This window comes from Colletotrichum siamense, assembly GCF_013390195.1.
Source record: "Colletotrichum siamense strain Cg363 chromosome Unknown KSG_Cg363_contig01, whole genome shotgun sequence".
Classification (NCBI taxonomy): Eukaryota; Fungi; Ascomycota; class Sordariomycetes; order Glomerellales; family Glomerellaceae; genus Colletotrichum; species Colletotrichum siamense.
The window spans coordinates 7280927-7296825 of NW_023501014.1; the positions used below are offsets into that span (position 1 = coordinate 7280927).

The following is a 15899-nucleotide window of genomic DNA, read 5'->3' on the forward strand; positions in this document are numbered from 1 at the left end:
TTGATGCCCTTAGCCCTGATCCCCTGCAGTTTGTATCCCTTGGGCTTGATGACGAGCCTGCGATGCTCCCGCTCTGAGTCAAGGAGGGGCAGACCGGCGCAGGTGAAGTTTTCATATGCTAATGTTTCCACCGCCGTCTACAGACCCAAACATCGTCACCTCTCCCGCACATTATTTCTCCACGAACCGCCAGAATGTCTGCCGCCGAAGCTACCGAGCCCAAGGTCGAGGAGACCAAGACCGAGGAGACCAAGCCCACCGAGGTACGACGCCCCTTTGTCGCATGCGCGCCGATGATCGCTCGTCTCTGCCACAAGAGCTAAAGCTCACCGCCCCCCTTACCCCAACATGCGATGCGATTGCTTCCAGTCGTTCGCCGTCGACCTGCGATAACACTTGAATACTCCGGATGGCTAATACTCGGTTCGCGTCGCAGACCACTGGTGAGGCTGAGAAGCCCGTTACCTCCTCTTCCGTCTTTTCCATGTTCGGAGGTGGCGCCAAGAAGGAGAAGAAGGAGGATGAGGACCGCGGCGACAACTCCGGCAGCGCCAAGGCTCAGCGCGATGCCGCCGCTGCCGGGAAGGGCGAGGTATACCTGAACCCCATCTATGGCTTTCATTCGCTGCTCGTAACAACCCCATACTGACCTTTCTTCGTAGGAGGAGGAGGCTCCTGAGTCCGAGGATGTCCACTTCGAGCCCGTCATCAAGCTGACCGAGAAGGTTGAGACTGCCACCAACGAGGAGGCTGAGGAGCAGCTCTTCAAGATGCGCGCCAAGTTGTTCAAGTTCGTCAAGGAGACGACTGAGTGGAAGGAGCGTGGTACTGGTGATGTTCGTCTGTTGAAGCACAAGGAGAACGGCAAGACCCGTCTCGTCATGCGCCGTGACAAGACTCTCAAGGTCTGCGCCAACCACTACAGTGCGTTTCATTAATTACCTTTTCCTTCGATCGCAGCCGCTGACCCTTAGCAGTCGTCCCTGAGATGAAGCTTTCCCCCAACGTCGGCTCTGACCGCAGCTGGGTCTGGAACGCCGCCGCCGATGTCAGCGAGGGTGAGGCCGAGGCCGTCACCCTGGCCATTCGCTTTGCCAACTCCGAGAGTACGTCTATGATTTTCCACCAGGTTTTGATACGGGATGCTGACCGCGAAAAGACGCCAACCTTTTCAAGGACGCCTTCCTCAAGGCCCAGAAGGACAACGAGGAGCTTTTCAACAAGGCTGCTGAGGGCTCTGATGCCCCTGCCCCTGCCGTCGAGGAGTCTTAAAGAGACTTACTGATATCCCCATGATGCCTGCATGAAGACGAGGATGGAGAGTCGGTCTGTTTGGGCCATGAGCCCAAGGGGAGCGAACTGCCCACCACAAAAAGAATCACGATCCTAGCACCATTGTTTTTACACACCCCACGCGATAAGAGGCTGGCAGGATCATGAATAGTTGGAGAGTGCAACAAAACCTGCACCGAGTGGTGTTTGTTTTCAAGCAGTCAAGCGGTGGAAGAATAGCATCAAGGCTTAGGAAGAAGACATTACACAGCACAAATCAACAAAGAATCAAGTCCCTCCCCATTTGATTAGATGCGCTGGCAGTAAATAGACAGGCAAAATCATACCCCCTTCACCCCATTTTTGAGAGAGCTTTGTGCTTGTGTGTGTTGTGATGATCTGAGCACTTGGGCAAAGCAACCCTCCTGAAGCGGATGACATTGTGCAACATAGAAATCATCTGTGCTACAGCTGCTTCGTCTTTGATGGCATTCAAAAAGGCTGTTGTATGAACATTCAATTAAAGTCCTTGCTTCCCCGCAACACGGTTCACGGTCACGGTTCACGTTGCGCGGTGAGGATTCCAGCCACACACCCTGGGGGGGTGCATGTGTGGCCCGAGCGTCGGCTCTCAGCCTTCCAGTTCCCAAACCTCCAAATCCCAATCTGGTGAACTTCACACACCCAACTCTGCCTCCCGCCGCACGTTCAAACCCCGCTCAAACACCACATACAGCTACAAGTACGATTAGCGCTTCGCCAGTTGCCCATAATGATTGTAGAGGTAAGAACAGCTGTTCTTCTAGCTTTGCCCTGTCGGCGCGTCTTGTCGCGAGTAGGCCCGACAGCATCATGATCAATCCCTATTCACTGCGCGGCACTCGACAGCTTGCGCTCCCTGCCACCCCACGATGTTCCTCCTCCTAGTCCTTCCTTCCTCTACTATAATAGTCCCGTAGTTGATCCTGTACTCTTCCATCGTCAATTCCTTCTCTTCTGTCGCCACAAACTCTGCCTCCATCTGGGCAGCATCACAACCGCTGCCATGGCCCAGAAGAAGCTTAATGGCAGGAAGAAGGCGCCTTCCAAGGCCGCCGAAAGCCCGATTCTCACGACTAACTCGATGACACAGCGAAAAGTCAAGCTCGTCACCGAGCAAAACATCATGTAAGTCGCGCCCGAGTAGCTCCTTCCTTACCGGTACGAGTTGGGAAGCTAACCTCGAGTTTGCCCTACAGCGACAAGCCCTCTCCGGTCGAGGATTTCCCCATGCGAAAATGGAATATCGTTCTGTACGTCATCGGCGAGGACGGCGAGGACCACCCGGCCGACTGCTTCCAGAAGGTCGTCTACAACCTTCACCCTTCGTTCGAGAACCCAACACAGAGTACGTGGCAACCCGACGCGTTTGCGCCTTCCCTACATTTCAACAATCTCGCTGACCCTGATTTCTTCCAGCCTTCAACAAGGCCCCTTTCAAGTGCGAGAACGAAGGATGGGGTGAATTCGACATGACGATCGATTGTTACATCACGGAGAAGTCCAAGCAGTCCATCCAGCACGACCTGAACTTCGCCAAGAACCGCTACGAGGCCGTACACACCGTCTCCTTCAAGAACCCATCTCAGGCGCTTCAGCAGATCCTGCGCGAGACGGGTCCTCTCCCGTCGGACGACGATCGCCTGAAGAAGAAGGGCGGTGCTGGCAAGAAGGGCAGCCAGAAGTACGACTACGAGAAGATCGCACAGGCTCTCGAGAAGCTTGAAGAGGACGACTTGCTCCGCGTCATCCAGATTATTAACGACAACAAGACCGCGGACACATACATCAAGAGCGATGTTGATGGTGAGCTTATGCCTGCTTCCCCTACTACGAATCTCATGGCTGGTCAGTTTTCCTTGCGTTGGAGATTGGGCGTGCCGCGGATTCGGCTTTTTTTACATAGTGTGACGCGAGACCCGTGGACTGACGTCGATTTTAGCGGGCGAGTTTTCGATTGACTTGTACACCATGTCGGACTCGATGACCAAGCAGCTTTGGGATTACCTGGTACGTCGCTCACTCGTCCGCATACCTTAGACGGGATTCACGCTTTTGTTGGAATGATTCCTCGAGTGTATGGATGGTCTTGGTGGCATGCGACACCGCGCTTGCGGCAAGTGATTGGGACAAGGAGGAAGAAAAGAATTTGTGATGGGTAAAGAAGAACTGGCCGCTGACCGCGACGTTGTGCCCGTAACACAGAGCAAGAAGGGCCTCGTCAGCTAGATACCCCCGCTCGCCGTCACTCACCGATTTCCTACCCACGCGGGCTCAGTTCACCGATTAATCGAAGGCGTATGAGTCGATCGATTCGGGCGATGGGAAGAGATGGTGTGGATGTGGGCAATAGCCTTTTTTGTCATTTTTTCTCCTTTTCTTTCCCCTCACTCTATCCCAATGGCATTTGGCTGGGCGTTTTCGGCTTTTCAATGCTTCTTCCGTTGGTCTGCTTTTGTTTTTCTCCGCGCCTGATCTTCTGTTTTGTTTGTGTATGCCCACCCCCTAAAAAGTATCCGCGGGTCTCGAGTTGCATGCAAAAAATGGTATTGCTCTTGTATTTGGTGGGAAAGGGAGACGAAGCTACGAACGTGAGCAACTATGGTCTATGGGCTAGATTTGTTCGTGATTTCCCCTTGTCGATGGAGGATCCAGTCTGTCCTCAGTGTAATCATATTGAGTTGTTGCCGCGTGCTCTCGTAACCAGTCGTTGACCCTTGATTCCGGCCCTTCGTGACATACTGAGCCAAACCGTGCGCAGGATGACACAGTTACCACACGTGACGATGTCCCAGCGCTACAATCTGACTTCCTGTTTGTGATACTTTGGCGCCATACCGTCTTGCGACTCCTCGGCAATCATGTTATGAACGTCGTGGCCAGCAAGCTTCAAGCATAAATGAGAGGCGTCCTTCGGTTTGCAACGTACGTAGCACAGTCGGTTAGGTCCTCATATGCTTACGCAATGGCAATTCCTAAGCTTCGTATAGCGGTGGTGCGAGACCAGCTGCTCATCTGGCAGACCAGGTTGTGTACCCCCTGCGTTTCTGGCGTGCTTTTCTGCTGCTTTGAGCGTATTTTGTCCTCTTTTATCCTGCCATAGGATGAACATGAAAGCCTATGTTTCAATCAAGACATAGTATATCGATGTGGCTGGCGAGGTCGAAGCGTGTCCGCGTATGGCCCCGGAGCATGACCTAATCTCACACGCCAAATCACCTGATGACTTTAATGGACATTGTTTTGTCTCATCGAGATCTAATTAGTCTCAGTACCCGACGCAATTATTTATGGCTGATGATGAAAGATCTTGACCGTGTGGATTGGTCGGCATTTGGCGCAATGTCAAGTCAAGAGCTCTGCAGAGCAGGAGCCACAGCGTAATCAAAATCGTGGTCCTGGTAGGACGACCCGGGCTGTCCTTTAGGCACTCACAGCTCAGGCAAGCTGGAATATAAAATAAACTCGCAGCCGCAGCTGCGCTGCTCAAAAACTCCAGGAATTTCCCTAGTCGGAGTAGCTAGAACGGTGTCGATCCCGACAGATGTCGTGGATTTGTGATATCTGCTTCTATCACGCATCGAAGAAGTAGACTCTCTGACACCAGTGTGATTGAAAAAGTTGACACTAATAACTTCCGAAGCGCTTCATTATCTTCTTGGGGTTGTTGTCTACGTGTATTCGGCGCGATGGAACACAGTCCGCATGAACTCTGGAGTCTTCAAACTGCTGGTGGTGGAACCGACCATCTTCGTCAGGAATGTTAATGAAGTTCGAACGCACCGTCCCCAGACCATTGGCGGGTCCTGAGATAACGACAAGTACGATTAATATAGAATGGTTAGTCTTGCTACGGTCCATGAACCGGTGAGCTCAAGCGCTCCGTAAACCCTTCCCGCAGCTGCACGGTAAGTCAGACGCACTTCGAGGGCCCTGCTTTCACCAGGCGGGTTTAAATTCAGAGTCCAGGAGAGATCATCGTTGGCACACACAAGAACAAAATGGTTCTGCATGTAGGCAGGGGATTGAAGGATCTTTGCAAAGTCGGCTTACCAGTGACGTTCTCTTCCATCCAACAAAACTCAGAATCCGTGGTTTCGTGGATCTCAGAATCCTCACCATCCTTGTTCATTGACGGACGCTTATTTAAGCGAAGATCACTTGAGTATTTGATTGGGCACTCGATCAGAGCTCTAGGAATGAACGAAACGCCTGGCTTGACAGCGGCAGCATCGTACATAATTATACGAGCGCCCCTCCTCTTGATGGGCGAGAACCTAGACATGGATGGCCTGGCCCATCGCGGCCCCAGTTCTTCCCTATCGTGTACTCGGGATGTTATATTCAACACGCTTGGTGAAGTATTCATACGAAGAATGACTCGAAGCTGCGGAAAAGATTAACATGGCTCCATGGTTGTTAGGAGCCCCTGATGGCAACGTCTGTATGCGAAAACGATGGACAGAAGGTGCCCACATATTCCATCTGGCAGTCGAATGAGCTCGCGTTTCTTGAAGGTGATCTTTAAAGTGCCCAAGATCTGTCAATTTCAGGGTTGACAATCGATTTTGTCAGCGTGCCTCCCTAGTATGAGAGCATTTCCCCTCGGCTAGAAGAGGGGCATCAGAAACAATGTTGTGTAACTGTTGACTTCGTCGCGTGAAGTAGCCAAAGAATGTCTTCTTCGTACTCGGATCTCAGCTTGAGATAGTTGGAAGAACAAGCTCGTGCGATCTCGTGACAGGACGCTGTCAATCGTCATCGTCGTTCTCGTCTGTGTATACTAGCGCTGCACACTTGTAAGTGCTGCACGATCTACGGTTTCAACCCATGAACATATCCTGCCATTTGTCTCTTCGGAAGGGTCTAGTTTGTCTAGAATAGACTGGCAGTCATCATTGGGCTGTTGCCACCAGAGTGGGCATCTTCAGAAGCAGCTGGTACTTATAACTTTACGTGTTGTGGCATATTTCTGAACTCTTCAAATAATACTCCCCTATTTTGTTCGCTTTTGGATTTCTATAAGAGAGTCAGCTTTGCGACGACGCCGCAACTCGGAACAACACTGATAACATGGACAACCTGTCTCGACCTCTTCTTTTGTCTCGTCCCTCTGTTACTTTCCAAGTATTTGTCCCAAGAAATGAGTTTCAGCTTGATTGAAAACTGAATTAGTATGGGCATGCGCGCGTATGGACAGTTTCTGACATTACCAGTGTTTCTTCCTGTGCTCAGCCTCTGGCGTGGGGAAAGGTATAACGAGGAAGTCGGCTTCTATTGAAGAAAAAGTCCTGTGATCATCAGTGCCGGCGCAGTATTTATATCTGAGAAATGCAGCATTGACTTCGACATGGTTTAAGAATCGCAATCTCAATGCATAGAAAGTGGTCAGAACCGTTAAGACAAGAAACACCCATTGCCCACGCATCAACCCTTATGCCAATCCGAAGCGGTCCAAATAAAAAGGCGACAGGCTCCCAGTCAAACGAAACCCTCAGCACAATGAACGAAACGCTGTCTTCGGAGGTCTCAAACCCTCAGAGAACCCCCCAATCGCGTCCAGCTGTCCAGAATACCAACGCCTCCCGCAGTCGTCCTGACAGCCGCCCCAATATCTACGGGTCCGTCGTCGTCTCTCGCCTCCGTTGTATCCTGCTTATGAGCAAAGATCACGCAACGATGTTTGCAAATACACCTCGACTGCGGTTGATTGCCGTCAATGCCAAAGCACTGGAAGCGTCATGTGGAATCGCCTCTCGCCTAATATGATTAGGTTTTCATCGAGTACAACAAAGCGCACTCACATTCTGCTGGAACATTGTACAAAGTCAAGATAATGTACAAACTAAAGGACTGTTTAAATATCCGAGACGAACGGGCAATCCATGGATGATGACAACACTCTTCCACCGCATCCATATTTATCTACTACGGTTAGATTGAAAGAATACAAGTGCAGCCAAGCTCTCCTCAGATCAGCGTAAGCAATTGCCCCCACGTGGACCACTTGAAATCCAAGCTTGCTATTTGGTCTGGTGATGCATTCATTTCTTGGAAAGATAACAACTCAAGGGTGATAATCGTAATGATTGACTTGGCATCGTCTCAACCGTCGCTCCCCACCAGCTCTATCTCCTGTGTATTCGGCGAGTACCGATTCGCTCCGGTCATGTCCGAAAAAGTAATAACTTCGTGGTTTTGAGAGCAGAGCGAGTCCTGTCTTCCATGTTATTGACATCGAGTTTTGACTACAAGACCATCGCTAATTTGGTCTTCGACATCGCCTCCTGCTTTTTACCAACGTCAAATTCCCCAAAGGAAGCACGTTGCCGAAGTGTATAAAAAACGGCTTTCTGTCTCGGCAAAAGAAAATTCTGCAACAAGATCATATTGACGTTCGCCTCAAATTTACCTGCAGGCGTTACGAATGCAATAGCATCGAGCGTTAATATCTGTCGTGTGGCCCATCAAGATACCCCATCTCAAATCAAAATCCCCCCCAAATACCAGCCTTCATCTCTGTTTTCCTCTTCAGTCTGCGATGTATTCAACGTGGAGTATTCGATATTTGTTCCGCTTCAGACTGCCCAGGCACGAATCTAAGAGATCTTGAACGACAGGGCAGGTAGGTCACGGGAAGTGGCCACCATTATCGGCCTCTCCAAGACATTAGAAGATACATACCAACCGGCACATAATTCTCTCGGTGAATGAGACGGAACGAGGCGGCGTGCTGGCTTACATCTATAACGAGGTTGGCAGACGTACATCATGCTTCTGAATGCTTGATGGATCAACCTTCCTGTCGGCCAAAACCGGGTACGACGCCCGCTTCAAGCATCAGCTTATTCGTTGCTTTCAGATTTCGCGTCATCACAGCAAGCAGCACTTCTGGCTAACCCACGAACACACGCACTCGCCCCACGTCACATAGCGGCACATCAAGAAGGGAAGCCAAGTCAGATATCAGCATCTTTATAGCCCCCACGGAGGCCAGCCTGTTCCAAATCCCATCCTCCCCCTTTGACGGGGGAACATGGTAGTAGGTCTTCTAGTATGTACATTTCAGAATTCTCCAACACAGGCGTGCGTAATCTGTGGGTATTAACGCGCCGAAAAAATGAGGCCGTCGTCCTCCTTCCCCTCCGGTCTGTATCTGCATCGCCTCCCCCAATTTTTTCTACATCTCTCAAAGAAAAGAAAAAAAAAAGCAAGAAGCCGTATCTCTCTCGCATATGAAAAGCTAGTTTTAAGCTCTGTTGGATAGGCATTTCCAAACAAGCCAAAGTGCGTCTCCAAATGCTTCTCTCTCTCCAACCTGAACGGTCCCCTTGCGGGGTGGTATCATTTCCTGACTGAAACGAAGTGCAAAAAAGTGCGATAATGAAGAAAAGGAAGAAAAAAAACGCAAGTAATACGTGTAATGGGCGTCGGGCCATGCGACATGCAATTAGTGCCCTGTAAGTTAGGGAAGAGGTGTGTCGGAGGCGTAGTCGGGTAGTCCAGCTGCCAGCATGGTCTTGGGTGCTGGCTGGCATGGTGGTGTCGGTAATAAGTGACGAGGCGAGAGCAATGAATGTCGAGCCTGAGGTCGTCGTAAGGCGAGAGGGTGAAGAAGGGACGTGGACAAAGAAAAGCGGCGGGTTGGCGTGATTGGTGATTTTGGTGAGAATGGAAGTGTGTGGGTATAGTAGAATGGGTTGATGAAGAAGTTGGTGTACGTAGGTAAGATTCCAAGTCATAGCAGCTTACTGGCCAAAGGAGCTGTGGCTCTGATGCGCGTCTTGGAGAACTGGGAAGGGTCAGCTCATTATCTTCGACATGGGAGTGATGGCAACTTACTGTGCAGGACATTCAACTGTCCGGCGCGATCTTCGCACGCAACCTGCAGGCCGGAGCCCTCAACGAAGTCAAGGACAACACTGTTGGGCAGCTCTTGCAGCTCGACATCGGGGATATAAGGCGTGCGGAACTCGGAGAGATGGTATCTCTTGATGCCGACACCAGTAGAAGGCCTGTCCTTGGCGGCGGTGGAAGCAGAGCCAGCGACGGCGTTGAGGATCAGAAAGCCCTGGGAGTCCAGGCAAAGGCTGCGACGCTTCCAGAGCAGGTTGTCGGGGAACTGGACGTTGACATCGCCCATGAAGGCCTCGAGGGTGGGCTGCTGGAGGCGGGTGACCTCAAGCGTGTCCTCCTCCTGCACGGTGGGGGAGATGGCAGTGGGAGTCATTGTCTTACTACGACCCGCGCTGCTGAGCGAGGAGGACAGGCGGCGCATGAATCGGCTGGCACGGCTCTTCTTCTTGTCGCTGGTAGTAGACTTGCTGTCGTCGCCGGAGCCGCTGCCCTCGGTGAACATGGAAGGCGACATGGCTCCGCTGGCGAGGTTCTCCTTGCTAATGGAGGAGCGACGGCTGCTGATAGACAGACGACGGGTGAAGCCTCCGGAGTTCTGGTGAGTGGAAGGGGGTCTTGTAGGGGACTTGGACGGAGACATGGGAGGAGGAGCGCTGAGGACCTCGGCGGACGGCGAAGTAACGGACTTGCGGCGGTCCTTGATGAAATCCTTCATGATGCTGAGGGAGGAACGGCGAGGGGGCTCATCCAACTCTGCGGGGTCGACGGACTGGGAGCGGCGCTTTTCCTTAGAAAGTCTCCTCTCCTGAATCGTCTCCTTGGAAACCTCAACCTTCGCCAGCTCGGGCGGGGGCATAGGAGGCTCTGGCTCGGCCTTCTGGTGATCGACGACCAGTGGAGACTCCCTAAGCTCAAGGCGGCCGAACTCAGAAGGATCCTTAGGTGGCTCCGGGACCCTGCCTACTTGGCTGGGATCGCGGATGATCCGTGCCGTGACAGAGATAGATTCAGGCCGTCCTCTGGGCGGCTGTGCGCCGGGGACCTCGAACATTGAGAGCCTGTTGGCCATAGATCCGGATCTCCCACGGGTTTTGGCACTTTCGGGGGATGAATCTCTTGTGTCCTCCAGAATTGATGAAGGCGCTGGGCTGGGCACCCTGAGAGAGTTTGTGCGTTCCATGACCGATGGTGATCGAGAAGGAGGCTCTCTGACGCTTCCCCTCTTGACGGAGAAGAATGCAGAAGACGGCCTTGGTGACTTTGAGTCGGCGGTCTCCACGACGCCAGGTGCGTTTGCAGAGAGCTTCTCCAAGGCCTTGATTCGCTGGGAGATGCTAGACCCAATCTTGCCAGGTTGCTTGGGAGCGAGGTTCTGATTTTGCTGCTGCGTGATCTTGTGTAGAAAAGCGGCGCCAGAAGAGATGGATCTCCTGTTCTGGTCCTGTGCCGCCACATCAGCAGGTGTGAGAAGGTTGCCGCGGATGGGGTTAGAGATGGTGCGTACGACACCACGAGAGGTGGGCCTGCTGGCGGGCTGTGGAGGACTAGGGAAAACTGGTGTGATCGGCGACTTCGAGACGGTTACCGGCTGGGCGTGCTCGACGGTAGCAGAGTCGAGTTCATTCATGAGATCCTCGTCGTCGGAGATGTTGCCGTCATCCTTCTTCTCAGACTCGTCGAGATCAGTGCGGATGGGGTCGACGAGAGAGTGCCGCTTCTCAGCCTCGGCTGACTGGAGGTCGTTCTCGCCATGCTCCTCCGCAGTGGCCTGAAGAGGCTCCTCAGGAACCTCTTCCGGTGACACGATCATGGGAACCTCGGTCGCAGCAGCTCTTAGATCTTGTGTCGAGAACTTGGATCTGGGAACCCTCAGGCTCGGGGATTGAGGTGACAGCGGTGACTTTGGCGTCTCTTCCTTTGCCGGAGAGGCGGTCTGAATCTCCTGCTTCACGTCCTCCTTGGGCGATTGCTTCGGCGAGGAAGCCTTCTCTTGCGTTGGGCTCGTGGAGAACTTGGAGACGGGCAAGGTGAGGGGAGCCTTGGGCACCTCGACCTCGATCTTCTCAGGTTTGGGCTGAAGTTCAGCTTCAACCAGCTCAGATGCAGGCTGGACCTCGGACTTCTCAGTCTCTGGCACCTCCTCGGGAAGCTGCTCCTCAACCTGGGCGACCTCCGGGGTCTGCTCAACAACGGGTGTATCTTGTTTCTCGGGCTCGGCCGCCTCCACCTGCTCGACAGGCTTCACTTCGTTATCGGTCGGGAGTGATTGCTCAGGCTCCCTTGATTCAGGGACATCGGTCTCGGGCTGGGTGTCTTCGATGGCGGCGGTCTCGGGTTCTTCAACCAGCTCGGGCAGGGGCTCGATTGGTTTGGGGGTCTCGTCCACGACGGCTTCGTCATCAACCGGCTCTGCTTCAGGCTCTTGGAGATCCTCCTCCGTCTCCTTCACCGTCTCGTCAGTAGACTCGGATAGCGATGACGCCTTGGTCGAGTGGTCAGGCTCGGAGGAAGCAATGATGGGAGAGGCAGGATGCGAGTCGCTCTGGGTGATTTCAGAAGCGACGTCGGTGTGGACAGATACGGAGGACGCGTCGACAACGATGCCAGAGTCCGCCTTGGAAACTGAGAGTCGTCTCTCTCCTTCGCCGTCGGCCTCGGTAGCAAGGGTCTGCTCGGCTAGCTCCTCGACGTGTTCAGTAGGCTCCGCCTTGTCTTCTTCAGTGACGTTTTCCTCGGTCGGGGCAGAGTCGACGTCGACATCGACGTCGGCGACAGGAACAGAAGTGGGTTGGATGCTGAGTTTCTTCTTCTTTTCCCGCAGTTTCATAGCCTTCATCAGACGCGCCTTTTCGGGCGTCATAGTCTGCTTGGTAGCAGGGGCGGCGGTGGTGAGGGCCGGCATGGCTGATTTAATTGAGGCGCCCGAGCTTGTGGTGGGTCGGGCTCCTGGTCCCGAGCTCGTGTGTGGTCTAACGGGTTCGTCAACCTGGGAAATGGGATCCCCGTCGGGTAGGGGTGTTGCGGTGGCGGCCAAGGAGATTTCGGTTGTTTCGTCAAGGTGGGTTGCTTCGGAAGGGTCCAGAGTATTTTCCTTGGTCTTTCCCTTTTTGGCGCCCTTGGAGAATAACTTGAAGCCGGACGGTAATTGCGAAATTGGTCTAAAAGCTGCCCCCACAGCTGCGGTGCGCGGATGGCCGGCGACGTCGAGTGAAGGTCGCGGTGCAAGCTTAACTCTGGGTTTGCCGAATGTGCTGGTGTATGAGGACGAGCTGTACAGTTCGGGCCGCGAGGACTGTGATGACATGCGCCGGCCTTCGTCGATTGATTTTGTGGGGGAGGACGGTCTGGCTCCGACAAATTCTGGCGGCTCCAGGGTCTCGGAGAACTTGCTTTCCTCGGGCAAGTTTGCCAGGTCCGTATTCAACTTCACCGGCGAATCTTCTGGGATTGGCGACTTCGGTGCCTCGGCGGTCTCTTCTCCGGGGGTTTCCGGCAGACCGTCACCGACTGATCTTCTTTTGCTAGCTCTCTGTTCTTCCTCTTCTTCCTCCGCGATTTCCATCAACCGTCTCCGTCGCAGCGAGCTTGTAGAGGACGAAGTCGAGCCAGACGCAGCGTGCAAGGAGCAGGCGGCAGATAGCTTGGTGTCCTTGAGCTCCTTCGCGGTAGCAATGGAGAAGGTCGTGTTGTACGGTGCAAAACGCTCGCACACCGCGTTGAAGTGAACAGTTACACGCGCTACAAGTAGTCAGAAGACAGGCCGAGTCAGCTTTCTCTCCCTAGAAAATAGAAGGCGCCATCCAGCAACGTAATGCGCCGCTGTACAGACGCTCAGAGACAAGAGGCAGAACCCACCTTGAACAAGTCGAGAGCAATCTTCGGGAAGATATTTAATGATTACGTTCCGACGCCTGTACCTCAGAAAGCCAAACAAGGGCGAATGGTCCTCGTTCTCGTCTTCGTACTGAGCTATGTTGTTCCGGATCTCCACGATGCCACCGTTCCCGCGACCCAGTAGTTCGACATCATCGCGACTCGCATACTTGAGGAGAAACCTATGTTTGGCGCAACAGTTTTAGCCTACGTAGAACTACACGCGCGTGACAGTGGGACGGAGGAAAGACACGGGACCACGGTTATCCACGAGTAGAAGCACCATCGGCGCGTAGCACATTGCGCGATGCGCCAAGTCGCAGTGTCCCCCAGCATACGAAGGGAGATTTCAACTTGTGGTTCTGTCTATGATGGTGGGGAAGGCAAGAGGCAAGACTGGAAAGGGAGGGGAGGGGATCATCATACCATCCTCCGGGTTCCGCAACGGAGGCGTCGTGGACCTCCTTGACCTTGGGGTCGTCTAGGCCATTGAGCGACATCCTCCCTTCGGTGGCCTCGCCGGCCTACGGTAATGCGCGGTGGGCTTCGGATCGGAGGGGTTCGTTCGTGGGCAGTCGGCGGTAGATTGCGCGGCCGGTGAAGGGTTTCGCGACCGGAAGTGAGGAGCTGAGGGAGCTGGGCCGGTGAACCCCAGGGGACGAGAGCGCAGCGCAACGCAGGGCGAGCTCGGGGTGTGGATTCTGGATTCTGGACTTCTCTGCTGGGTGGAAGAACAAAAAAGTGGTTCGGAAGGGGGTCGTCGTCGCTTAGCAAAGGCAGACCTGACCGATGGCGGTTGCGATTTTCAGGGGTAAGGCTGAGAAGGAGGGCGATTGCAGGCGCGGCAGAAGCAGCGGCAAAGGCGGCGGCAACATGTAGGACAGGCCAAGGAGCATGGGCGAGCCGCACATGGGCACAAACCTGAGCTCTGTGAAGCACAAAATGTGAAGACACAGAGAGGTGTTTGTGTGGTCCTGGCCTGGTCGTTTCTTTTTGGCGACGAGGGGTTGAGAAGAGGGATTTGGGCCGTCTCTTTTTTTTCGGGGGGTAGGAGAGGGTTGCAGCAGACAGACAGAGAGCCGGTGTGGAGGCCGAATCCGACTTGGAGGGAAGGGGGGTCTGATCTTGGACCGGTCTAGCTGGAATGCCGTGCTGGGTGTGGGAGAGGCTGGTCGTGTTTGTCAATGCCGGACCTCGGGGGGTGTGGCAGGAAGAGTGCGGTTGACGCGCGGGATGGGGATGTGATGGACCTGCGTTGCGCAGATGGCACGCACGCAGGGTTGGAGCGCGTGCTGCGTGTGCTGTGCTGTGCTGGACAGAGAAGAGAACGGGAGGGATAGGACGAGATAACCTCCAGACGGCTAGTGTATGTATCTGTCTGTCAATCCGCGCAGCTATGAATAGTGCTGCTAGAGAGCGGATAACACAATTGGATGTACACAGCTAGGCCCAGGTAAGATAGGTAAGGTAGGAAGAGAAGAGAGAAGTGAGTGGTAAATTACGGCTCCAATGACAGACAGGGCTGCGACAGAGCACTAAGGAAGCAAAGAGTAAAGAAGAAATTGGATCCGTCAGCGACTAAACTAGGCAAAAGGTACTCTGAAGGGGGAAGAGAGCCATCAAGGGCCCAAAACGAAGGGGAGAAGAAGAATAAAGAAGGACGGTATGGTGAGGCAAGGTACGTCAATGTAGTAATGTCAAGGGGGCGTTGTCCAACGCAGACAGGATGAGACGAGGGAATGAGGTGGCTGCTGCTGTACCTCAAGACGCAGAGTTGGGCAGTGGCAGGAGAGGAAAAAAAAGAGAGAAAGAGCGACGGGGAAAAAGAGCTGTCAACGGACACAGGTTGGGATAGCTCCAACACGGCAAGGTAGCAATGAGCACAGTTAGCGATTAAGGATTAGTGGTGAGTGACACCGAGGGAGACGAAAAGACGGCAAAATGTCACTCTCCAATTTCATGTCCGCCCATCGACGCCCACCTCGCCGTGTTGGTCCTCGGCGGGTGGTCCTCTTGCTGCTCGCTCCCCCTGGGTCTTCTCCCTTTCGGGGGTTAGGGAGGGCAATTCAAGGGTGGCGCCCCCGGAGGCGAGGCCAGTGGAGGGTCGCTATTGGCTTGTAATCATTCCTGAGCTCGTCAACCGTCCTCCGCCGGGGGCCGTAGTGGATGGTGGACGATGCTTTCTACCTGCAAGTGCCTGCCTACTGCGCTGCGCTGCACCTCACCGGAGGACGGACCATCATCCCATAGGTACCTGCCCTGGCCTGTAAGGTAGCCCAGGGCAGGTAGAAAGAGAGCACGGGGCACCTCGCCTTCCATGGGGCCAGACCACAACTCCGGTGCACTACTTCCTCTCCTAAGAACATCCAATTCCATCCTGAACCGGCCATTCAGAGATGCAAGCTCGAAAAGACCACGACCGATGGACGAAGCCGTTTCTTCTTAGCTCCAGCAGCATTCTCCTCTCCTGCATGCCACCCGTCTGCCCCCTTTCCCGTTGGCAACGCCACCGCTCCCGCTAACGAAAAGGCTTGCGAGACGCTACCATGCCTCAAAGGGCATATTCAACGACGCCATTTGTCAGTGGAATCCCATCTTCGAGGGACCATGAGAGTCAGGGAGCAAGAGGCAACACAACTCAGTGACGGGTTGACAGGCACAACCTGGCAAAACGATCCAGGGGGACGGGAAAGCTTGAAACGTCCCAATCCTGCACGCGCCGGAGTCCCGGCCTGCCTGCCTTTCAATGGGGACAAAGACAATAATAACGTCGCCGTCTATATTAAAAGAAGTGCTTAATGAAACTGCTTTCGACGCATCCTCCCACCAACATGCGACGAATGGGTTTCTGCTGCCAT

General features: G+C 53.8%; 2 protein-coding genes across 2 annotated transcripts; one reads left to right on the forward strand and one right to left on the reverse strand.

Annotated features, from left to right (window-relative positions):
* Window positions 1–2317: 2317 nt before the first annotated feature.
* Window positions 2318–3540, forward strand: TAF14 (Transcription initiation factor TFIID subunit 14; the record flags this gene model as incomplete). Its single annotated transcript, XM_036633686.1, has 5 exons — window positions 2318–2439; window positions 2511–2659; window positions 2731–3159; window positions 3254–3321; window positions 3517–3540. 5 exons carry the CDS (start codon window positions 2318–2320, stop codon window positions 3538–3540), a joined length of 792 nt encoding a protein of 263 aa, XP_036502164.1.
* Window positions 3541–9059: 5519 nt separating this feature from the next.
* CGCS363_v001838 (uncharacterized protein) lies at window positions 9060–13541 on the reverse strand (the record flags this gene model as incomplete). Its single annotated transcript, XM_036633687.1, has 4 exons — window positions 9060–9103; window positions 9154–12906; window positions 13024–13223; window positions 13468–13541. The coding sequence occupies 4 exons, from the start codon at window positions 13539–13541 to the stop codon at window positions 9060–9062; spliced, it is 4071 nt and encodes a 1356-aa protein (XP_036501357.1).
* Between the last annotated feature and the right edge of the window lie 2358 nt (window positions 13542–15899).